The following is a 25,448-nucleotide window of genomic DNA, read 5'->3' as shown; positions in this document are numbered from 1 at the left end:
TGGGTTTTATATATATATACAATTTCTAATAATATTTGATTCTAAAAATATAATAGGGTTTTTTAACATTAAATGACTGTGAGGGTCCAACCGAGTACAACAGAAATCAAAGGGATCCATAGACAGAAAAACAGTTGAAAAACACTGGTTTAGAGAACCATCTGGGTTGAAAAATTATGCTAAAATTAGGTTGAAGGTTTTGAAATGGAATAAAAATTATACTAAATTGAAATGGCATAAAAATTATATTAAATTGAAATGGAATATAAATTATACTAAAATTAGATTACAGTTTTTGCAATGTACAGATATAGTTGGGATGGTGAGGCAGTTTATTGTTTAGGGGCCATGGGATGTGTAATATCCTTTTCTCCCTTGAAAGACTTTTATTTTTTTAGTGAATATCTCAGCACTACTATTGGTAAACCTCATGGGACTTTCTGAAGTACAAACATTAATCCTTTTGTTACCACATTGCTAATGAAAAATTTAGTAAAAGTTTTATCAGTATCAAACTGGTGTTGCAATTTGGGTTCCTGTTTCAAACATGGTTCTGACATTCCATGTTTCCAGCCATGTTGTTGTCCTTAGCAAGAGAAAGTTGTTCCAGATTGTAACTTCCTTTTGGCTTTCACTACAATGCTTCATACACAACCTCCAAGGGATACCTTTCCTTACCAGGACTGGTTTCATATGTTCTCTTGGCATAATGGTGAAGATCGAATAGTGCAAGGCTGCTGACCTTCCACCTTCTGTTGTATCTGTGATTAGAATTTGGTCTTTGAGTACTTGAAATTACAATAGAACCCACTAGATTCCAGTGAAGAAGAAAAGAACTTGTAACTCGTTTTACTTGGATAAGAGTTATATTATCATAATCAGCAAAAAACAAAACTGTTCATTAGACCAAAAAACCCAAGTGAGGACACACACACATGGAAAAAAGACTGACTTCCAGGGATGTAGCAGATTGAATGCCACATTCTAAAAAACTATTGGTCATCTTATCCTTCCTCCTTCCTCACCCAGGCTTGGAAATGGCTATGGTAGAATTTTTCTTTGGTACTGGAACCCTTTATTACCTCCACCTTAGTGAAGGTGGAGGTATTTTTTTCCAGTTATGTTTGTTTGTTTGTCCATGGACAAGATATCTCAAGAACTGCTCAATGGATTCAGATGAAACTTTCAGGGATGTTAGTCCTCATGACTAGCACAAACTGATTAGATTTTTGGATCAATCCAGTACCGCACAAGGATTCTGGATTATATTTCCTGTTTTTTTTTTTTTAAACTTAATTTTTGAGATCAGTTGGGTTCATTTTTAGTATTCTCGTTTGTAAAAGCAGTCGAGTTTATTTCAGATATTCTCATTTTAAAAATCATCTCTGGCTAATCGTTGAGAGGACTTTGGTTTTGCCTTGGTGGAGATTTGTGCTTTCTTAGTGCTCTTGTTGGTTACAGGACATTTCTGTTGGTCACTTTGCCTCTGGTTCTTAGTATTTGCTGTAGCCCTACCACTTTCATTTTAGTATGTGACACAATCCTTTTTGGTGGAAGGTTTCGTATTGCATTACTTGTCTGCTGCATAGTGTCTAGGTTTCACAGCAATGAGTGAAAGTAGGCATGACCACTGCTTTGTGTACAGCTAGTTTCAAGTTGACAGCAAGACTTTTATTAAAAGATTGATAGTATAAAGAATTAAGAATGATCAATATTTTTTGTTGAATGTTTGTGTGTGAAGCGAGAGAGCTGTTGGAAGTTAAAAACTAGTCACTGAGAGCAATGCCTTCACATGTGTTCACACACACAATATGCAGTCTTTCTTCTTGTCATTAGTCTGACATGCCTATTTTTGTTTGTTCTAGTCTTTTTTAATCTGGTGTTGTCACAATGTGATGTCCAACATTTACAGATCTAACCCAGTCACTTTTCCTTGTTCTACCTTGGTTTCTCTCTCTCTCTCTCTCATTGGTACTTTTCATTAACACCTGATGATACTTTAATCATCCAGCAGGTGTCCACGGTGCAATGCCTCAGCATCACACCACTTTATAAAACTGAAGGAAATAACACTTATTAATCATGACAGCTGGCAAATGCTTTAGATATAACAAGCTGAAAAGGCTCCAGTCTTTATAAAAGAGCCATCTACTTAACATAACATTGATTCTATATGAGGAATTTCTCTTTAGGCCTAAATTAGCTCCTTGATTTTCTTCATTAAGTTAATTGCAAGACATTATGCACTGCATTCGACAAATTAGTCCTGTAAAAGACATTGGTGTTGACCTGGTAAAGTATTTAATGTTGTGCCGTAGTTGCAGCTGCTAAATACCTTCCATTATGTGAGCATTCTAATTAGATAATTTCTTGCACCCAGCTAATGGCTACTTCTTAGTGTTTGTAGTAAGAGTTGGACTATGTATGATGGTAGGTCATAGCTTTAAACCTAGTTAGACAATCAATAATTACTTACTCAAAGACAGCTTCTTCTACTTCACTGAGATGTATCAAGGATGGTATCTGGTCTTGAAATGAACACCCCATCTCCACCAACAGCGTATGCAAATCAATCTATATATCCTATGAATCCACGTTAGTGTGATAAAAATAAAAATAGGAGAGAGCATCTCTCCAATTCCTCCTTCCCCTCCTGATTGTAAAATAAAGAATGTGAAACAGGTGCTTGCAACTTCATCATTATCATTTCATGTGGACTGTGATGTCACATATACAAACAATGTTAATAATTGCTTCAAATAATTTCTCTTCTTATTTCTTTTATGAGCTATGATGGCTTCATAAATATCTCTATTTGCATATTGTTTGTCAGTGCCTGCAGGACACAAGATAGCAACTGTAGCAAAGTCATATGGCACAGACTTCTGATCAATAAGGCCAGTGCTTTAAAAGCTCAGAGCTACCCAAACTATTGAACATTTTGTTCTTTATCCCATTTGTTAGCTCTGTCTAAAATTCAAGAAGTTGCAGATTGTTAAAAGCTGTACAGAGCAGTCATGGCTTTCATTGAGTTAAGAATTGGTTTTGGCAGTCACTGTTTGAGCAGCGTATTGTTAGGTTTACCAACTTTTCATTATTCACTTGATTATAATTCACAGCACAAATATACATCCTGACTATTTTGAAATGGGAATGATTGGACTAATATCCAGTTTTTGCATTTTTCGACTCTTTCTTTCTTACTCAATCCAAAGGTCCATTTAAACAGGTTGTTCTTACTTTATTATCAGATGTTGAGATTCTGCTGAATAGCATTTATCCAATCTCTATTCACCAGAATTAAATTAACATTTAAAACCAGCTGTCATTGATGGCTGTATTGTTCATTTGCCATGTGTTTCAATTTTGAAGTTCATGGAACCATAATTACCGAGTGTACATGTTTGCAATATCCCTTGCAGCTAAACGCCTTGGTCCAACTTAGAAAATACAACTCTTCCACTGTGAACATGTGTAATCCATTTCTAAATAAATCATGCAAATGTGTATGAACTTGTACATGCATATACTCATAATATTTATCTTCATGTGTATGCATTTGCATGTACATGCACATACATACTATATGTCTGCGCACACATACATAAACACATTTATATGCCTGTATATATATATATATATACACACGGACATAAAAGTGTATATGCTTATGTATGTATGTATAAGCATAAAAATATGTCTTTGTGTATATAATTACATATATTGTGTGTGTACATGCATATATGTTTATGCCCGATTATATCGTTATTATGTTAAACTGTTGTATGTCCAAATGTGTTTTTCTCAATATTTATCTTTGCTTGCAATAGCTGGTTCTTTTGGTCAAACTATTGTATCTCCAGCTGCTTCAGATGCTAAGATATCAAAAGTTGCCAAAATGTAGTACAATGGTTGTACTATGGAATGGTGAGGCTATTTTTTTCATTTTCTGAAAAAGCAACATCTTGGACTTACAACACTTTTGCATAATAGCAAACAATATATATGTGTGTGTATGTGTGTGTGTTGAAGCCTCAATAACAGAGGGATTGAGATTCTTAGCTACCAATCTTGTTCCATTGAACAGACTCTGTGAACGCAAGTCATACAGGAACATATCATCTTTTCCTATTTTCAGACCTAGAAGGTGTAGGTGGACTCCTGGAAGTTTCAGTAAAATTAGAAACTTGTTTAGGTTTTTGAATGCTTTAAATGGATCAAGAATTTTGTCAGTTGATATATATAACAATAGCCATTACAAGGTAGTTATTACAAAAAGTTGTGTATTGGTGATATTGACAAGACTGTTGTTTGGAGTTGATATTGTTCTTTTCTTTGACCACCTGTGGTTCTGGTAGTTTTCAGAAAGGTCTGGGAAAAACCATTTCTTTCAGTTCAGCAACAGATGATACTGCTATCATCTTTTACTTGTTTCAGTCATTGGACTGCAGCTATGCTGAGGCAACACCTTAAAGGGTTATAGTAAAATAAATTGACCCCCAGGACTCATTATTATTATTATTATTTTATTTCTTCTAAGTCTGGTACTTATTCCATCAGTCTCTTTTGCTAAACTGTTAAGCTATGGGGATGTAAACAAACCAATACTGACTGTCAAGCAGTGTTGGTTAAGACAAACTCACACATTCCTGCACACACACAAGATGGGATTCCACATAGTTTCTGCCTACCAAATTCTCTCACAAAGCATTTGTCAGCCTGGAGTTATTGGAGAAGACACCAAAACCGTATGATTGCAAAGTGAGCTTCTTGATCACGAAGCCATGCCTGTTGTTTGCATATTGGTTCTTCCTTGTGTATCGAATTTGGTTTTTCCATTGCTTAATTGCATTATCTTGTTTTGCAAATTGCACGGATAATTAACCTCCATCTTGATGGGCTCTCATGTTGGTGAATAAATGTAATTTTGCTACATTTTCCCCAAAATGTGATATTGCTCACTGAAGCCTGAATTTCAGTTACTTGTGGACCCTTTGGAATAACAATCAATGTTTGAGTGTAATCTCCATCCAAAATCAAAGTAATTAATCTTGTTATCCTTTTGTTTTCAAATATGGCTGTGTGGTAAGAAGTTTGCTTCCCAACCACATGGTTCCAGGTTCAGTCCTGCTGCATGGTACATTGGGCAAGTATCTTCTATTATAGCTGCAAGCTGTGAATTTGGCAGATGGAAACTGAAAGAAACCCATCATGTACTTAGCAGTTTAGCAAAAGAGACTGATAGAATAGGAACAAGGCTTAAAAATATAATTCATTTTACTAAAATCTTCAAGGTGGAGCCCCAGCAGATCGTATATAACATCAGATCTTACTTGGACACATATTTCTTTGACTTAACTGAGTGAAGAACTCAGCACTGATGTGTGCATTGGCAATGTTTTACAACATTGGGCAGCACGGTACCACTTGTTGATAATAAATTTCAGTGCAAATACTGTTTCTCCTTTTCATCTTACCTTCAAATTCTTCATCTTTAGGTTTGCATCTTCTGTACAGTGGACATGCATCTTTTTTTTTTATCAGCTTCTTGGTGCATCTATTATTTTATTTTCATAAATCTTGTTAGATATTTGAGCCTGTATTATTGAAAATAGAAGCTGTCAGCTTCTTCTGAAATCTCCATGGACATTATCTATTTAATATTGGGTAAACATTGTACATATTATGAAAACATTATCTAAAATAAGTATCTGGGAGGTGATGGCAGTGGGGGAATAATGTACACTGAGGTACCTCCAACCCTGATCTAAAGAAGTTGGATCTTCTGATTCAATTAGGACCATAATTTTGTATATTCTGGTTGCATCTAAATAACAAAATTACACGTAATACATGTAGCTTCTGGTTGCCATCATATTTGAATAAATACTTATTAATCCTTTTCACTGTTATCGGAATGGTGTTTCTTATGGATCAAGTGTCATTCTCATTGCCTAAGGAGACTTTCTGCATTTTGTGCAGCTAGAATATGGATAATGTTAATGCAATTAATATAGTTTTTTTTTTTTTCTTTTGTATAGACGGAAACAATATGTGTTATCTCTTACCTCTTTTTGTTTTTTTTACTTTTCCTTCTACCAAAGCTTTACTCATTGATACACACATATTACCTGATAATGTGATCATCAGGTAATGTGAGAGATCATGTGAATGAGTGGGGAGTTTTTTTTTTTTTTTTTTTATTTTTTATTTATTTTTTTTTTTTACCTGATAACTGAAGCATCTGAACTGTAGGATGATGAAGTAAATATCAATTACCAGTGCATTCCATAGACTCTCTTACGTATTCTAGCTTTAACCCTCTCCAAAGCACCATTGTTGGTTTCTCCTGAGTGATAAACATAAGTGATTTGTTAATAGCTTTATTCAGTTAGCTTGAAACACAACAATTGCAAGCCTTCGTTCGTTTCAGTTGCTTGCTGTAAAAAATCATAATGTCTATCAAACTTTGAACTCTGACTGAATTTAAACATTAAAACTCTCATCAAATATTGATGTGTTAGGCTTGAAAAATCTTTTATAATTTATCAGCCATTATGGAAATAAATAAATAAATAAATGAATAAACGGTGGGTGGAAGAGAGGAAAAAAAAAAGAAAAAGAAAAAGAAGAAATCTGCAGCGTAAGATTATTATTACATTTAAGCAATTAAATTTATGATTCTATTTTGGCTAAATCAAACTTTAGTTTGAAATCATTGGGTTAGAAAATCTTTAAACAGATTTCACTATTGAAGTAGTAATTATATGCAATTAAATATAAAACTGGTCCTCATAATCCTTTGATTTACTTCTCTGCAGTCTACATGATAAATTGTTTATATTAAGATATATCTCCCTCCTGCCATCTCACCGTCCTGCTTTCTAAGACCTTCTTCATAACATTTGGCAAAAGGTTTCAGCTAACGCCTCCCCTCCTCTCTCTCCCTCTCTCTCACACATACATATGTGCATACACTTATACACACATATACATAGAATCTATTTCTAAATGTGAAATTTGCAGATTTTACTTCCACTGATCAGATCCTCCAACATCCGTCTATGTTATCGATAATTTCTTCACCACCTGCTACCCCACTGTTATTATGCTCTCATTGTAAACTCATTTTATATTGCTTTTTGTTTGTTTGTTTTGATCTTTTTTTTGTTAATATTTTCATGTAATCAATAAGTTTCTTTTTATCACCATCTTCCCACCTCTCATTTCGTTGTCTGTACGTTTGTGTTTATTTGTTTGTTTAATTATTTTTTTTTTATATATATATAATATTGAAATTTTAATTCATGCTATTGTTTGTTTGTTCATTTTTGTTTTAATTTACGACATTGTTTGTTTATTTTAATTTGATATCGTTGTTGTTAAGTTTTAATTTCTTTCAGTATAGTCACAAATTGTTCCCATCCTGTTTCTATAAATGTTTCTATTTCACTTAGATATTTCATCTTAATTGATTTCTTGTCTGTTCTTATTCATTTCTCTTTTTCTCACTTCCATCTCTGTCTACAGACCCAGGGTCCAATAACTCCGCATACTATGGTCATTCTTCCTAACACAGATGGCTTACAGCTGCTCCTCTGCTACGACAGTAAGTATAATCAGCTTCCTTGATAATAATATTTCTTTTCACACAAAATACTAATTTTCCTTTTTAATATTCAGAATCTTTGGTTTTCTTTCACCTCTGGTACCGATAAATCAGAAGTGTAAATCTAAGAAAATTTCTTGAGAAGACCACATTTTATTTAACACCCTGCCAATACTTATAGATACACACACACACACATACATATATACCAGTTCATCTCTAAATCTATGTCTTATCTTTTCTATTGAAGCTGATATAAAGTTATGATGTATGAAGTTTGGGTGGCTTTTTGTCATGTTAGCCATTAATTGTCTGTTCACTATATCTGGTGTACTCTGTGTGTGTGTGTGTGTGCATTGGTGTATATTGTACTACATACATTGCTGTTAGATTTGTTATAAATTAATTGCAATCTTCTTCACATTATATACACTCACCTACACTGCTTCATTCAATTTCCACATTGTTTTCTAAAGAATCTAATATGACCTAAATTGCTTCAGAATTCATGCCTCTCACTCCTTCTCTCTCTCTCTCTCTCTCTCTCTCTCTCTTTCTCTCTCTCTTTAATAGCTATAATTGGTGATGAGCACGCTAAGCAAAAATCCTGTATATTTAATAGATTTTTCTGATTATTATTGTAAAAAAAAAAAAAGAGAAAAGAAAGTAAAAAGTTCAATTATTTCCTTAAAAAAAAGTTTCTCTTGGATTGGAACTGTGTAATAAAATGCAAACGGTTGTCATGGGAACCCTGTAGAGGTGGTACATTATTACATAGAAACGCCAAGCTGAAAATATTCATCACTTTGTAAATTGAGGTAGCACCACAGGAACGAACATGTTATCTTGTTCACTCTGTTCATATTCATCGCCTTCCAATATACTTTTTAATTGGTCTTTTAGACTGTTCTTCTCAATCTAATCATTAATTTATCATATAATTTTCTGGCCACACTCTGACTTCTGATTCATCATGCACTGTCAATTTACTGCACCCCCTGCATCTGTAAAACCTCCACCACCACCATCACTACCACCAATGTAATATTATTTTCTTTCACACCACATTAGTACTGCTTCCAGTTGTGCAGAAAGACATCTTTTACTTAATCGCAGTAACCTTCATTCTTCATTAGCTGTAATAATGAAGCTGAAAAAGTCAATATCAGACATGCAGAGAAGGGAATGCAAGAGATGCTAGAAAACAAGCTCTCCAAAATGTCCTAACTAGAAGATTAGAACCAAGCAAGACAATAACTCTAATTAGATTTCTATATTGCCTAATTTTCTCCGCTAGCTAATTCCCTGTTGCTGTGTTGTTGTTAGATTAAGAAGAGAAATCCATAGATTACATGTCAGTAGTGTGTCATGTTTTAGTGTTGCACATGCAACCATGCAACTGCACAGATACAGATATACAGTCCATAGATGCTCATGAATGTCACACTTGGTAAATCTTGTGGTATTTTCTTGCGAAAAATAATTGCATTAGACTGCGACAAATTCAAGGCAGGCTTTCATTCTTCACCAGTTCTCAAATCAGTGGATTCATTTCAGCAATTCCACATATATTTTAGATGACAGCCTCTATAAAGATCAAGCTCCATTTTCAATGCCTCCATCCAGCATCCGCTATTCCACCCCCCACCCCCACACACACACACCGAGCCTTATTTGATAAGACAGTTTGTGTTATGCCATAACCATACTTCTGTGACAGAAATGTCTCTTTGACTGGTGCTACTGGAGTGGGGGTAGGACTTTTTCTTTTGTATAGGTGAGGGGTGTCGAGTTTTCTTTCAGCATGTTGTAATTGGATTCCATCACACCCTCCCTCCCTCCCTCTCCACACATACACTCACATTGCAAATACACACAGACTTTTGTTGCCCTTCATTGCACCTCTATGACGTAGCTATGAGCTCATTGTTTTGGCATGTTTATTAATCAATGATCCTGCAAGCAGAACCAGAAAATTCCTATAGATATATCTAAGCTAATGCTGTTTGAGCACAAAACTCACCACCAGAGTGCCTTTGCTAAGTGGATTCCGTATAGTGTGATTAACCAGCTGGCCAAGTTAAAAACTGTGCTCTGGAAAATGCTGAAATATTTCAGAGAATAGTAGCATAGAATGAGGGTGTCAAACAAACCTAAACTAATGCAACACAAACAGATACATGTATGTTTTCATTGATTCATTATCCAGAGCTTATTAAGAAGCGACATCTGGCTTTACTCTCAAGGAAACTGTATTTATTGATATTGCATGGAGACTTACAGTAAAGAATATGTGAATATTAGAAACATTATATTCCGGTCCTTTCTTTCATACAGAATTTGCTAGTTTGGTGTCATAAACTGAACTTGAATTTGCAGACTAGTGAGGGTGGCATACTACTAGATTGCCAGTGTTTTGAACAGAGATAAAGTCTTTAGTAATAGTATTTAGTGTGAGTATAGCTTTGCGTGCTAATACCTAGCTACTATAAATTGTTGGCGCAGCATAGAGCTAACGGCTCGATTCTATCTACTGTTGAATAATGGAGATATTAGAAGTGAATTAGATTATCTAAGAAGCTAAGATAGTGTAAATGTATCCAATCCTAGTTCACTGTTGTTCTACCTGAAGCTGTCAAAACAGAGATTACAACCACTGTACATTTTGCCACTGAATCTTCACTTGCTTATATCTAACCAGTACAGTTCATTAAAAGGGTGTGAATGTGTATGTGTTGTATACTCACAAACACACACACCAAATGTATAATGTGCGTTTTTGTGTGTGTGTGTGTTGGCAGTTGAGGGGTCTCCCATTACTCTCTCTCAACATCCATCACTCTCTCTTTCACACTACTCTCTCTTGCCACTCTCATCTTTCTAGTACTCTGTCTTCTAAAACATCACACTAACCCCCATCTTACAACCCATGGTGTTCCTATTGAATATCTTCACTAACAATGGTAGCTATCTATCACTCTTGTCTCTTGCTTTACATTCTTCCTTTTCTTCCTCTCTTATTTCTCTCAATCTGGTCTTTTATAATGCTTCCCTCTATCTACTGGAATCTGGTTTAGGGACAGTCAGAACCTTAAAGACTGCCAGGCGTAATAATGATCCACATCCGAAATTGATTACTTCACAATTTGGATTCCATTACTTACAAACAAGGCTGGCTGAAGTTACCAACAACCTGAAATATAACAGTGAGACAAAGTTCCAAACCTGCCTAGATGCTTAATTAACAATGTCTTGTTCCTACATTTCAAGTTTGGCATAGATTTTATGGCTGGACACCTTTCTTATTGCCAACTTGTTTACAAAATGTACCGGATATATTTCATCATGCCATCAGCACTGAAAAGGTTGTCATAGCCTCTACAAGACTAAATATCGTGTTTACTCTGTATTGTCTCCAACATGGTGTGCTTCATTGTGGAACCAGCACTAAGAGGTTGCTATGTCCCTAGCAAGCTTAAATAATTATCTGGTTTAGGGATAAGTGAGCCCTCAGATTCTGGTGGATAAATGGAGATAATATGGAGAAGAGATGATTCTTTACACTAACCCATATGAAATAAACTCTTAAGTACCAATGCCAAAATAAAATACATTTAGTATATTGTAAGGTAGTTTGCAAGTAACTGAAGATACTTATTTAGTCTAGCTAGGGACATAGCAACCCCTTTAATGCTGGTTCCACAATGAAGCACAACAATACAGAGTAAACAAGATATTTAGTCTTGTAGAAGCTATGACAACCTTTTCAGTGCTGATGGCTTGATGAAATATATCCGGTACATTTTGTAAACAGGTTGGCAATAAGAAAGGTGTCCAGCCATAAAATCTATGCCAAACTTGAAATGTAGGAATAAGACATTGTTAATTAACCATCTAGGCAGGTTTGGAATTTTATCTCACTGTTATATTTCAAGTTGTTGGTAACTTCAGCCAGCCTTGTTTGTAAGTAATGTGAGTGTAAACTCCAGTGAAGTAATCAATTTTGGATGTGGATCATTATTACTCCTGGCAGTTTTTAAGGTTCTGACTGTTCCTATAATTCTTAAGTACAGTTTATTTATTGGAAGTTGGTCTTGATTTGCAATTTAGCCCATTTTTGAAGCCACCCTTCTGTTGGAATTTATCTGTAGCTGTTAAGAGAATAATAATAATAATAATCATATATGTATAAATATCTTGTGGCATATAGCTGTCATTGTTGTTGCTATTCATTGATGACTCTTAATAAGAACAAAAATTTTCTGACATGTGCAAAGTTGTGAAAACATCTGTAAACTTCAACATTAATTAATTACAATGAAACTAATTAGGTTATCTTTGTTCGTATATATTAGCGCATCTGACATGTTTATAAGCTACATGTCAGTTGCTCTAATACATATGAACAAAGAGGAAATTATGGCAAATAATACAAAAGCAGAATAAAATGAAGAACAGAAAAGAAAAAGAATTGAAACAAAAGTCATATTTTAATATTTTTCAGCAAACTTTGTCTAAATTGAAATAATTTCTGCATGTTGCTTAATAAAGAAACATCAACTGTTGCGTATAGATAACTTGAGTTTAATACATTTCCATTTCATTTCTGATATTGCTGCAAGAAACAATAGCAATGAGGGTGATTTATATTCTTTCTTTCTGTTTTTCCTTCTTTCTTTCTCATGGATTCTATTATAGCTTTGGTGGTGTTTTTCATATTTTGCGATGTTTAACCTCCTCTACTATGTCACTAAACAATACAGCTGTTCTTTAACTTGATATTGCATACATTAAGTCATTCTCCTCTACACCACCAGTACTGTGTAGTGATTGCTATTGTTGTTGTTTTTATCTATATTCTGCTGGCTTTCTGACTATCTGCCTGCCAGGATTGTCCAATGAGAATATATCATGTCTGTTTGTATGTGTGTATGTGAGAGAGAAAGAGAGAGGTAAAATATCTAGATTTTACCTCCTGTCGAATGAAGTTATTATATTTCCCAGCATACACCATATACAGGTATGTACAAAAATAATACAACAGTCACTCAAAATATGCGCATTTCAAATGCTCTTCACTAATAATTGTGGTAATTTTGAAATTCATATGTAGTGGCATAGCTAGGGTAAACCACGCCCGTGGTAAGCTGCAAAAATGCGCCCCCACCCACCCCATTACAAAATTCACGATATTACACAGTACATATTTGTTACATGTAATTAATGTTTTAAAGCAATAATTTAGGAATAAATACTTTACCAAGGTTCATTTACCTGCCAGTTCGGTACAGCCTTGTAATTCAAAATATATTTTTTGAATGTCTACTTTATGAAACCTCCTTATTTTAACCCTTCCCTGATTAAAACATGAAAAAAACTAATGTGTGAAATGAGATGTAATAAAAAAAAATATATATATATACAATTGTTTTAAGTCTCATCTTTCTTGCTTTTGATGAGGAATCCCCCTTTAATCTGTGCCCCCCTTCAATCGGCGCCTGGGGTTTGTGCCCCCTTGCCCCCTCCCTCATTATGCTTCTACTCATGGTTGTCGGTGAATGTTTTTCTCATTTTTGTGTGTGCAGCACACATCTACATGTATATATTTGTGTAGTTTCTATAAGATGTATTCAGTTTTGCATTGAAATAAAAGTTTGTGGAGTGACAGCTCATATAAAAAAAGAAGTGGCCAGACAAATGAAGGAACACAGTTTTGGCCTGGTTAGGACTAGTTTACTTTTCAAGCATTTAGAACCATGCATGGTTACTTAGTCAGATTATCAGTATATCTATAGATATATTTGGAATTAATCATGTGCACATTCTCTTGTCAGGTTATAACCTGAACTTTGTTTTAGTGTAAGGTAAGTGTATATCCCCCTCATCAACAGCTGTTGGTTAGAGATCATTATGATTTTGACACCTTCCAAAAGTATCACTCCATCGGTGCCAAGGCACATTGATGCTACCAAGGAAATCTTTTGGCCAACTCTAGCACACTTTCCAATCCATTATCCACACCAAACCAGACCAGATGCTGTTGTAACCTCTCCAACCATGTAGCATTTATTTTAATTTATTACTTGTACATGATTTATTTATTGCTGTTAAGTTTGGTCTTTTTCTCACATGCCCAAGCATTTACTGCTTCCCTCATCAGTCTGCGAACCCCTACTCTCACTACAAACTTAGGCATTCCTCCACTATTGGAAGCACCTTACACTGCCATCCTCGTGCCTCACACAATTCTTTAAGACCCTGTTTTAAGCTCTTTCCTTCACTTGTCAAGGCTTTGTCACTTCAATGATCGTGACTTCTTTGTCAAGTGAAACCATTGCCGGAAGATGAGTGCAAAGCTGCATTACTGCCATATGGCTTGGGAACCCAATTGATTGTCTTAAATCCATCTTTCTATTGTTCAGAAAATGGCATCTCAGCTTCCCTTTGTTCATATTCCTGAATTCTTTCTCCTCTTCCTTGTAGAGAAGACAAGATGCAACTTGGTGTTGATTTTTATTGCATTGGCACTGTTGCATTTTGTGTGTGCATGCACACTGCTACATGTGTGTATTTGTGTAGTTTCTATAAGATGTATTCAGTTTTGCCTTGAAATAAAAGTTTGTGGAGTGACAGCTCATATAAAAAAAGAAGTGGCCAGACAAATGAAGGAACACAGTTTTGGCCTGGTTAGGACTAGTTTACTTTTGAAGCACTTAGAACCATGCATGGTTACTTAGATTATCAGTATATTTGTAGATATATTTGGAATTAATCATGTACATCAGCAAGGATACTAAAGAATTTGTAATGCTACTTGGACAAACACTGCAGAGGGTGATAAAACGCACACACATGCAGCGCTGTATGTATAAATCTTCTATAGATGTTTTTGAGGACCAATACAACATTGCATTAGTTTCCCTCTATATTTGATAAGCTTGTAACCTAAAACCCCCTCTCAAATATCCTGTAACTTTTGCGTCACAACTATGAGAACCACGGCATCTACAGTTTAATAAATCTTCAACACAAACACAATATCTTCAGCAAATTTGAGCTTAGATCGTATTTACAACTTGATCCAATCTGATTTGTGTGTATATGCTTTTTTTATTTGGCTTAAAGCATTATGGTTATCGCCATGCTGGAGCCTTGTGGGTAAATGTTTGAACATTTCTTTGTAAGGCCAGCATATATCTAAATTCATCTTTTTTTCTCTCTCTCTCTCCAGATGAAGGAGTTTATGTGAACACTAGTGGCAAGATTACAAAAAATGTTGTTCTACAGTGGGGTGAACTCCCTACATCTGTTGGTAAGTATGTTTACATCTATTACAATCCAAAACTGACCATCCCTCATTCTGGTTACATATAACCTCTACCACCTGACAACAACCTTTTTTGCTCATTATCTTACACACATTACAGACGGTTTACATCACCTCCTGACTTACCCATCTTTCTTCTATTCTATTCAAATTAATGTCATTTCATTCCTAAAACCTTTAATTACATCTCTCTCTCATATTGGTTTAAAATTTTTGGGGTGAGGATAAGTCAATTACTGGTACTTATTTTATTGACCCCAAAAGGATGAAAGTTAAAGTCGACCTTGGCAGGATTTGAACTCAGAATGTGAAGAGAGATGAAATGTCACAAAGCACTTTGTCCAGTGTGCTAATGATTCTGCTAGTTCATCACCCTCTCTCTCTTTATATATGTATAAAGCCAAAAGCTGACCAAAGCCTTGTGAGTAGATTTGGTTGACGGAAACTGAAAAAAGCCTGTTGTATCATCATCATCATCATCGTTTAACGTCCGTTTTCCGCGCTAGCATGGGTTGGACGGTTTCGACCGGGGTCTGGGGAGCTAGGGACTGCCCCAGGCTCCAGTCTAGTCTGGCAGAGTTTCTACAGCTGGATGCCCTTCCTAACGCCAACCACTCCGCGAGTGTAGTGGGTGTTTTTTACGTGCCACCTGCACAGGTGCCAGAGGGGTCTGGCATCGGCCACGTTCGGATGGTGCTTTTTATGTGGGGGTGTGTGTGCAGAAATATAGGGGAGCACCAGTGGGGAGGGGTGGTTCAGAGAAATGATGACAGGTTCTAGGCAAGTAGAACGTAGGATATCAAGAGAGGGGTAATGCATGGTGAAATAGCGTATTGAAGAGGGGGGTTCGAAGAGTAGACACCTATTATGGTGGTGGGAGAAGCGACATCCGGTATGGATGGAGCAAAAATATAGAGATATCCGGTATTGGTGGTGGTTTGCACCGCGAATACACGATGGTTGATGAATACACGAGAGGAGAGAATGGATAAATTAGTTTAAATAATTAGATAGATATAGAAATTAGATAAAAATAGTTAGATAGATAAGAAAGCATGTATGAATATATATATATATATTATATATATATATATATATATATATATATATATGTATGTATGTATGTATGTATTCGTGTGTTGGTGTTTGTTCCTCCATCACCACTTGGCAACCGTTGTTGGTGTGTTTACATCCCTGCAACTCAGCAAAAAGAGACTGAATGAAAAAGTACTAGGCTTACAAAGAACAAGTCCTGGGGTCGATTCATTTGGCTGAAGGTGATGCTCCAGCATGGCCAGTCAAATGACTGAAACAAGTAAAAGAATAAAGGAATAAAAGAATAATAGAGGGTATGCGAAGTACCAGCATGCTAGAAATAAGAGTTAAAATACTCAAACAAGCCACCAAACTCACTGAAAAACATAACAGGCCAACAGAAATCAGGCAAATGAGCAGAGAAAATTTAACATTGTAATTTAGATGAAAGCTGTAGAATTAGGTAGCAGATATACAGTAATCCCTTGCCATATTGCGGTTCACCATATCACAGTTTATTATTTAAGCTTGCATCGATTCCTCTGTGGTGTTGTTTTGCATTTATAATAAAATAAATATATGCAAATTATAAAAATAATTTGTAAAAATATACAGGACAGTACTGTTTCTACTTTGTGGATTTTTACCTATCGTGAGGTGTTTTGGAACATAACACTCACAATAGTCGAGGGATTGTTGTACCTTGGACTGAGCTGCATGTTGTGTTCTTGGGCAAGACACTTTATTTCACGTTGCTCTAGTTCACTCAGCTGTAGAAATGAGTTGCGACGTCACTGGTGCCAAGCTGTATTGGCCTTTGACCTTCTCTTGGGTAACATTGGTGGCATGGAAAGGGGTGGCTGGTATGTATGGGTGACTGCTGGTGTTTCATAAAAACAACTCTAGGTTGTGCATTCGCCAGTGAGGCGAATTTCTGCCCAGACTTGTATTCAGGGCAGGGAACCTCTTTGGTGCACCCATGGTCATTCATGACCGATGGGGTCGAGTTTAGTTTATCGTACCTGTATCATGATTTTGAAGTCTAGATTTATATATGTTTATACATTCATATTCTTGTTGCATGAACCAATACACACAAAGTGAGCAACTCAGAGTAACAGTTGAATGAATGATTGGTTTCAAATCAATAAACAAACCACATGTGTTGAGTACCATTTCATTTGTTTCTATGTCCAAACACAACACACACACACATTAATGTTTTTGCTCTCTTCTCCTTTTCTATCTCACTATTTTCTACTCTTTCTTTCTCTCTCTCTCTCTCTCTCTCTCGTTCTCTTGCCCCAGCTTAGTCTCTCTTTTATGCCTCACCAAAGGCAGGAAATAACAGAATTTTCCTCCCCCCACCACCACACACACACACACACTCTCCATCAATTACTAACAATAATTAAGACTATTATGATTTAAATTGATTGACAATTATAGGATATTGATTACTCTCCAGTGAACACAGCTGCTACATCCAACCAGCACACACACACACACACACACTCTCTCTCTCTCATTTCTCCCCCCTCCACTCCACCCTTCATTTAACTCTAATTATTTATTCTCAAACTAAAAATATAGCATTCTCTCTTTTGCTTTCTCTTAAACATACAGATGTATAAATGTATACAGGTTATGCATAGATTATACACACACACACACAAATAATACTCATAAATTCATACAACTGTGTATGTGTATGTATATATGCATGTGTGTTTGTATATATGTATGCATATACATACATATATATATATATATACACACATCACACACAATTTCATATGTATACTTACACACACAAGCACTTCACAAACACACACATATGTACACTTTCTTATTTTTCAGAATATTTTTGTATTTTTGCAATCAAGTTATCTTACATCCATTTGTTTTACATAAATTTCCTCTTTCTTTTTCTCTTATCATTTCCTTTCTTTCTTTTCATTTTATCATTATTATCATCATCATCATCATTATTATTATCATTATTATGACAAACTTTATACATTGTTCTTTTTGCTTCTCATCTTTTCTCCTGACCTCTATTCTACTACTCACACTTTCTCTGTTTTTTTGTTTTTTTTTTTAATTTTTATTTCCCTTTCTTGTTTTCAACCCTTGTCATCATTGCTATCACTGCTGCAATTACTCTTTTATTGTATTTTCAATGCTCTTCATGTTTACTACTACTACTACTACTACAGGCTAACATCTATTTTCAACATGTATATTTATGTACATATGTGTGTACTTGTATCTTTGGGGATCTCGACCTAGTTCTCTGCATTGATGATAGAATATCTGTATACATGATTTGATTAATAAGTATCCAGACTATTGCCATAGTAACAAAATCTAAAGCGTGCAGTGGGAAGTTGCTAGGTATGGATTGACCTTGATCTCTGTTGTGCATGCACAGCAAGTTTTAACATTCTAGCTCACTTCCGCTGTTTACAGCAGTGCTTGGAAGGAAGGTGTGTAGCGTGTTATCATTGCATTTACCACAACAGAGGAAGTTGAGTAGTATCTGCATCAGATTTTGCCAAAAGCTTGGTGATACTTGCTCAGAGGCATACACAAAGTTTTCATTGTTCTTGATACAATCCAGTAGATCTTGTGCAACTGAAACCTGAGTTTTCTTTTGGTCAACTGAAATCAGTTTTGGCACAAACTTGGCTGACTCATACCCAAATCTTCAGTGATAAAGGACTGAGCTGAATGATAATTAATCTGCACATCCTCTGATAACTCATGGATGGTGTTTTGATGATTTCCCCTCACAGCTGCATGCACATCTATGATGTTTTTCTCAGTTCTGCTGGTTGCAGGTCTCTCAGAACATTTGTCAACGTCGACATATTTTTCAGCCATCTTGGAAACATCTGAACCACTCATGTACATCTGTGCGACACATACACTCCTCTCCATACGCTTTCTGCAACTTTGCATGGCCTTCTCAGCAGGTATCACCATGACAACTTTCTCTGTCATAGTCAATGCAATGATCACACGCTACACACATTCCTTCCAAGCACTGCTGTAAACATCAGATGTGAGCTAGAACGTTAAAACTTAGTGCACATGCACAGCAGAAGTCAAGGTCAATCTGTGCAAAGCAGCTTTACTCTGCATGTTTTAGCTTCATTACTATAGCAACAGTCCGGATACTTATTGATCAGACCATGTGTATATATATATACACACACACGCTATGTTACCTCTCTTTTTGGTTGGCACCTTACTCTGTTTACAGATTTGGCCTGTTACTCTCGGTAGGTTGTCCCACAGAACCACCTAATTGTGTTGTATGTTATAACTTTTTTATCTCCTTTGTCTTGTCATGTGTGTCAGTTAATGCATCTATGACTTTGTATTCGTCCTACCTCTTCGAACTTTCTTGTCAGCCTTGGCCATCATCATCATCACCTTGCAGTCATGGGTTGGATGGTTTGACAAGATCCCACAACCAAACGGCTGTGTCATGCTCCAATGTTAATTTTGACATGGTCACTACAACTGGATGCACTTCTTAATGCCAACTACTTTACAGTGTATACTGGCTACTTTCCTCATGCCATGGGCACTACTGAGGTTTCTGAGTAAGTTGCTAGACAGGAAAAGAACAAGAAAGACTTGCTTTCCTCTGCCGCTTGATCCATCTAGCTGTTATTCTGAAGCCACTAACCACTGGTCTGTATTGGTTGCTACATTCTCTACCTAAGATAATCTTAATATTTACAAGCAACTACTAATCCCTTTTCCTGATCCTGTTTGGTGCAAAGCCTGTATGGCTTCAGTATTCACCCTATTGGATAAGTGATCAGCTGACTGGCCAGTTTCTTGAAACTGATGTGGCAGATGGTAAGATCATTTGCATCACAGAACTCCAGGAGTACTGATCTTTCCTTATATTGTGTACCATCAACGTAAGTACCATTTTGCAAGCAGACTGCTCGTTAACGTCCAGCATGTTCATTAAAATTCTTAGTCATGAAAATGGGTTTGCTGTCATTCATTTTGGAAGTAGTCTACAGAAGAATCTCATAAAAATGGTCTTCTGCTCATCTACTGACCTAACTTTGATGCATAAGAGATAAATGTCACTGTCATTCTGTCCAATACCAACCTAATCTTAATTATCCTATCACATGCTGGTTCCCTCAATTATCTTATCTATCCATTTCTCTGCAAGCAATATGACCACCCCCACCTACCCCATCTCTGTTACCCATTCAGAAGAATTTGTATTGCTATTCCTTGTGTGTCTGTGTGTAGATAATATGAAAGGCTGAATATATGTATGTATGTGTATACACACACAGACAGATACACACACGCTGGTCACAGGACATACTGCTGTACCAACATGACCAAGGCAAGACTTTCCTGGGCCAGATCTATGGTGACTAATGGATGTCTCCTACACTCACATATACATGTATATGTAATTTCTCTTTCTCCACTTCTTTTTCTTCCTCTCTCTCGCTCTCTCTCTCTCTCTCTCTCTATATATATATATATATATATTATATATATATATATATATATATAAAAGAAATTTAGATAACAAAGGAGTAAATAATTAGGTTATTAACTTCTTTAGTTTACAGGTGTTTCTGCTATAAGATGCAATGCACTCATAGTCAAATGCTTGAGTATCACCCTATAGCTTCATCAGAGCAGAAAACATAAAGTGCAATTTTATTTTGGAAAGCATTTACATTATATATATTATCATCATCATTTAACATCCGCTTTCCATGCTGACATGGGTTGGATGGGTTGTGGATTAGCAAGCCAGTTGGCTGCACCAAGCTTCAATTTGATCAGGCAAGGTTTCTGCAGCTGGATGCTCTTCCTAAGGCCAACCACTCCTAGAGTGTAGTAGGTGCTTTTTACATGCCATATATGTATGTTTCTTTCTATCTATCTCTCTCTCTCTCTCTCTATATATATATATATATATATATCAGGGCAAATACTGTGATTTTTAATACCCTTTTTGGGTGAGGAACGAATAAGTATTATAAACTATGTGGTTTCCACTGGGAATAGAAATCAAATCAAGAAAAAATAAAAGTGTGTGTGTGTGGGGGGGGGGTTCATACCATTCATCTCTGTTTTACTTCAATTTGCTGTAAGCCTTGAGGCATTCAATACTACTTTGATGGAACAAATATTAAGTTCTAGTTATGTCATCCTCATTACCTACAAGTTTGTACTGCAAGCTTTTCCCCACCTTGTAGGGTTTCTTCCCTCTTCTGCCTCTACACACTACTTCCATCTTTTTCTCTTTGAACTTTCATCATTTTTTTCCCCTTCTTTATTGTTTTTTTTCTTTCTCTTTCATTGTATTCATTATTCCTTTATTTCCTCCTCTGTCCTTGTCATCGTCATAGACTTTATCAACTCTCCCACCAGAACCATAGTTACATCTCTCTATCTACATATATATATATATTATACATATGTGTGTGTGTGCGTACATGTACTTATGTGTGTGTATATATGGCCATGTAATTTTTATGCTACCTTATCCAGTCTCTCATCAACTCTTCCTATCAGGATTCAACATGTTTTTTGACTGGCTTCATTTCAATTAGAGCCTATTGTCACCTCAACCCAGTACATCTTCATCTATTATTATTATCATCAACATCATCATCAGTAGTAGTAGTAGTAGCAACATCTTCATTTTCTCGGATAACATAAAAATGATATCAGAGTTAAGGCAGCCTTAAAATTTGATTTGTTTTTCTCTAAAAGAACCAAGTTTTCTATAATTATGTGCAAAAAATTAAAAAAGGGAAATAAAGCAATAAACAAAAAAGTATAATTATTAAAATTTGAAGGTGAGAGGTGTGGGAAGAGAAGGAGAGGGACAGAGAGAGAGAGAGAGAGAATGTGTGTGTGTGTTGTAAGAAAATATAAAGAAAGTGAAAGTTCTGTGATGGCATTCCAAACGAACCCTATTGATCTTAACAACAGTTGCAAAAGCAGAAATGATGCTGACATAGTTTTGGGACGGAAACTGGCAACTTTTTCTCTTTTTTCTTCGTCTGAGATAATGAACTCATTCACAGTGACATATCAATAATTTACTCATTCTCATAGGAATGTAGTGGTGATGAATGTAGTTGTTGTTGGTGGTGATGGCTGTATTTGTAGTTGTAGGAAGGTGTGTATATGTCTTTTTATGAGAAGTTACTTTTTTTTTAGTTCATGTGTTGTGGTTGTTGTTGTTCATCTTGGTATTTTGGTTTTTCCAGTTCACTAATATTAAAAATAAAAATCCTGTTATTTCTTCCAACAACACAATCATATATATTTATGCATCACTGACTGATTTAGATAGGTGGTAGTAGCAGTAACAGTAGTAGCAGCAGAAACAGTGGTTGTAGTAGTAGTAGTTGTTGGGGATTGTAATAATTCAGATGTTGTTTACATGGATGTGTGAGCAACCAAATGTGTGGGGACAAGGAAACAGGGAATGAGAGAAGGTTGTGGTATTTATATAAAATTATATATGTACATGAATGTGTGCCTATGTGCATGCATGTGTGTGTGTGTATATATATATATATATATGTATGTTTACCAGGCTGTTTAGTAAGTTGTATGTAAAACATGAAGTTCTTTTTCTAATAGGGAATTGTTGATAATTATTTTAAGGGCTTGGTTCATTCCAAAAAAGCCATTTCACTTTTTTCTAACATTCTCTCCATCATTGACTTTTTGTTGTTGTTGTTGTAGGAGTGGCTGTGTGGTAAGTAGCATGCTTTCGAACCACATGGTTCCAGGTTCAATCCCACGGTGTGGCACCTTGGGCAAGTGTCTTCTACTATAGCCTCGGGCCGACCAAAGCCTTGTGAGTGGATTTGGTAGAGGGAAACTGAAAGAAGCCCGTCGTATATATATATATATATATATACACACATGTGTGTATTTGTCCCCCCAACATTGCTTGACAACCAATGCTGGTATGTTTATGTACCCGTAACTTAGCGGTTCGGCAAAAGAGACCGATAGAATAAGTACTAAGGCTTACAAAGAATAAGTCCTGGGGTTGATTTGCTTGACTAAAGGTGGTGCTCCAGCATGGCCACAGTCAAATGACTTAAACAAGTAAAGAGTAAACAGTGATATTTTGAAATAGTCTATTACGTACATTTGAGGTTTGTTTAATTTATAGTAGGAAATGTATCCATTACATAAACCTTCCTTAAAGCATTTCGAAATTTTTTGTTTTCATTTTTTGCAATTGAATATTAAAACAGCGAGACATGTGATATCTTCATCATCATCATTGTTTAACGTCCTTCTTCCATGTTGGCATGGATTGGACAGTTTGACAGGAGTTGGCCAGGCAGAAGATTGTACCAGACTTTTGTGTCTGTTTTGGCACAGTCTTTGTGACTGGATGCCCTTAGCACAAACCACCCCACAGAATGAACTGAGTGCTCTTTACATGGCACCAGCACAAGTGAGGTCAGTTTTCGCATAATTTTTACCACTGGATGCCCCTTCAAATGCCAACCACTTTACAGTGTGGACTGGATGCTTTTTAAGTGGCACCAGCACCGGCAGGGTCACTAAGTAATTTTGCAAGACAAAGAATCTTTGAGATTCCTTAGTTAAGAAAAAAAAAACAACTATTGTAATAACGTATTGATTTTTACCATAGGCACCAGACCAGATATTTATAAGAGGAGCATTTAATTATATCAATGCTAGAAATTGACAGGTTTTTAAAAAAATTTTGTGCCTTTTCAACAATTTTTAAAAAACTCTTTTGTTATTTACATCAGTAGTTATAATAGCTTTGTTACTAAAACATGAAATTAATGAATGTAGAATAGAATTATATATATTATAACTAATGAAATGTTTTGCATAATATAAGAGAACTGAGTTAAAAATTGTTTGGTATGTGTCACAGCACTTTTTTCTTGTGTGGTCACTCCCACTAACTTTAGAACCTGACTATGCTTCTGATACACACACTATCTCAGTTTCTACTGCAATACAACAAATACCCATTGCAGCTTCTGTTTGTTTTGTTTTGTTTTTCATATTTTCTTTTTTTTTCTCTCCCTTTTTTATTGTTTTTTAAAGTCCAGTGTTTCTTTTCATATTTAACACAAGTAAAATTGTGAGCAGTCACAACATCCGATAAAATAACTGATGTTCCTTTGAAAGGTTTCCCTGATAAGGTGACCATTTCACTAGCATCATTTCCAGAATATAGATGTGTGGCTGTACTGACAGTGGGTACAACAACTCTCCATATAATTCTATTCTGTTTTTTTTAACTATTTCAGCCTACATCAGTACTGGTCAGATTATGGGTTGGGGAAATAAAGCTATTGAGATCAGAGCAGCAGACACGGGCCACTTGAATGGAGTTTTTATGCACAAAAAAGCCCAAAAACTCAAATTTTTGTGTGAACGCAATGATAAGGTAAATATTATTTTGCTATTTTTTAAAAATCCAGTGTTAATTCTTTTAACCCTTTTGTTACCATTTTTATCTTGAACCACACTGCTTTTCTTTCAATTAATTTAGAAAATAATGGATAATTTAATGAAATAATTTTGTCATTGTTACTCTTATGTGTGGAACATGGATTAACAAGAAATTTTGATAGCAAGTTTTAATTTTTATATCACTTTAACCTTTTTGTTATCATATTTCTGTTGAGATGTTCTGTGTTTCTTTCAATTAATTTTAAATATAAGAAAGAATTTAGTAAAATAACTTTGTTATCGTTAAGCTAGTGTTAAGAACATAAATTGCGATTAAGATTTGGTGGTAGATTTTAATTCAAAAACTTATGAAAACAATTCATTTGTACTACAGAGGCAGTTTCAACTGGGTTGGTATCAAAAGAGTTAAGAACTGTTTCTCTATTATATATTTTAACCCTTTTGTTACTATATTTCTGTTGAGATGCTCTGTTTTCCTTTCAATTGATTTTAAATATAACAAAGAATTTAATAAAATAACTTAGTTATCATTAAGCTAGTGTTAAGAACATAAATTGTGACTTAGGTTTAGTGGAAGATTTTAATTTAGAACATTTGAAAACAAGACATTTGTACGACAGAGCCAGAGCTGGTTTCAGCTGGAATGGTATCAAAAGGGTTAAAACAGGAAGTTTGTGCCATAAAACCTAGGGTGGTCTAAGATACTTTTTAGCATTAAAAAGGTTAAATAGAATCTTCTCAAAGAAAGTTTGTGTTGTATGATCTTAGAACCCAATAATATTAACATTCGAATATTATTTGAATTTAAAACTTTATATTATAAGCTTATGCCCTGTCAAGATTTATACTGAAATTGACTATTTTTCCACTACATCAAATTTCCTGACAGAACGAAAGGGGTTGTCTCCTTTGTATCAGCCCCAGTGTTCAACTGATACTTATTGTATTGATCCCAAAAAGGATGAAAGGCGAAGT

General features: G+C 35.4%; 1 protein-coding gene across 11 annotated transcripts in view; it reads left to right on the top strand.

The window, feature by feature from the left end:
• The window catches only part of LOC115216522 (misshapen-like kinase 1), an 835,290-nt gene that overhangs the window by 808,123 nt on the left and 1,719 nt on the right, over positions 1-25,448 (top strand). For all 11 annotated transcript variants that reach the window (XM_036506597.1, XM_029785962.2, XM_029785961.2 and 8 more), the window contains 3 exons: positions 7,531-7,609; positions 14,841-14,921; positions 24,308-24,447. In XM_036506597.1, the coding sequence (XP_036362490.1) occupies positions 7,531-7,609; positions 14,841-14,921; positions 24,308-24,447 (300 nt within the window). The remainder of the gene's footprint in view (positions 1-7,530; positions 7,610-14,840; positions 14,922-24,307; positions 24,448-25,448) is intronic.

This window comes from Octopus sinensis, linkage group LG10 (assembly GCF_006345805.1).
Source record: "Octopus sinensis linkage group LG10, ASM634580v1, whole genome shotgun sequence".
Lineage (NCBI taxonomy): Eukaryota > Metazoa > Mollusca > Cephalopoda > Octopoda > Octopodidae > Octopus > Octopus sinensis.
This window is presented reverse-complemented; position numbering and strand designations above follow the sequence as displayed.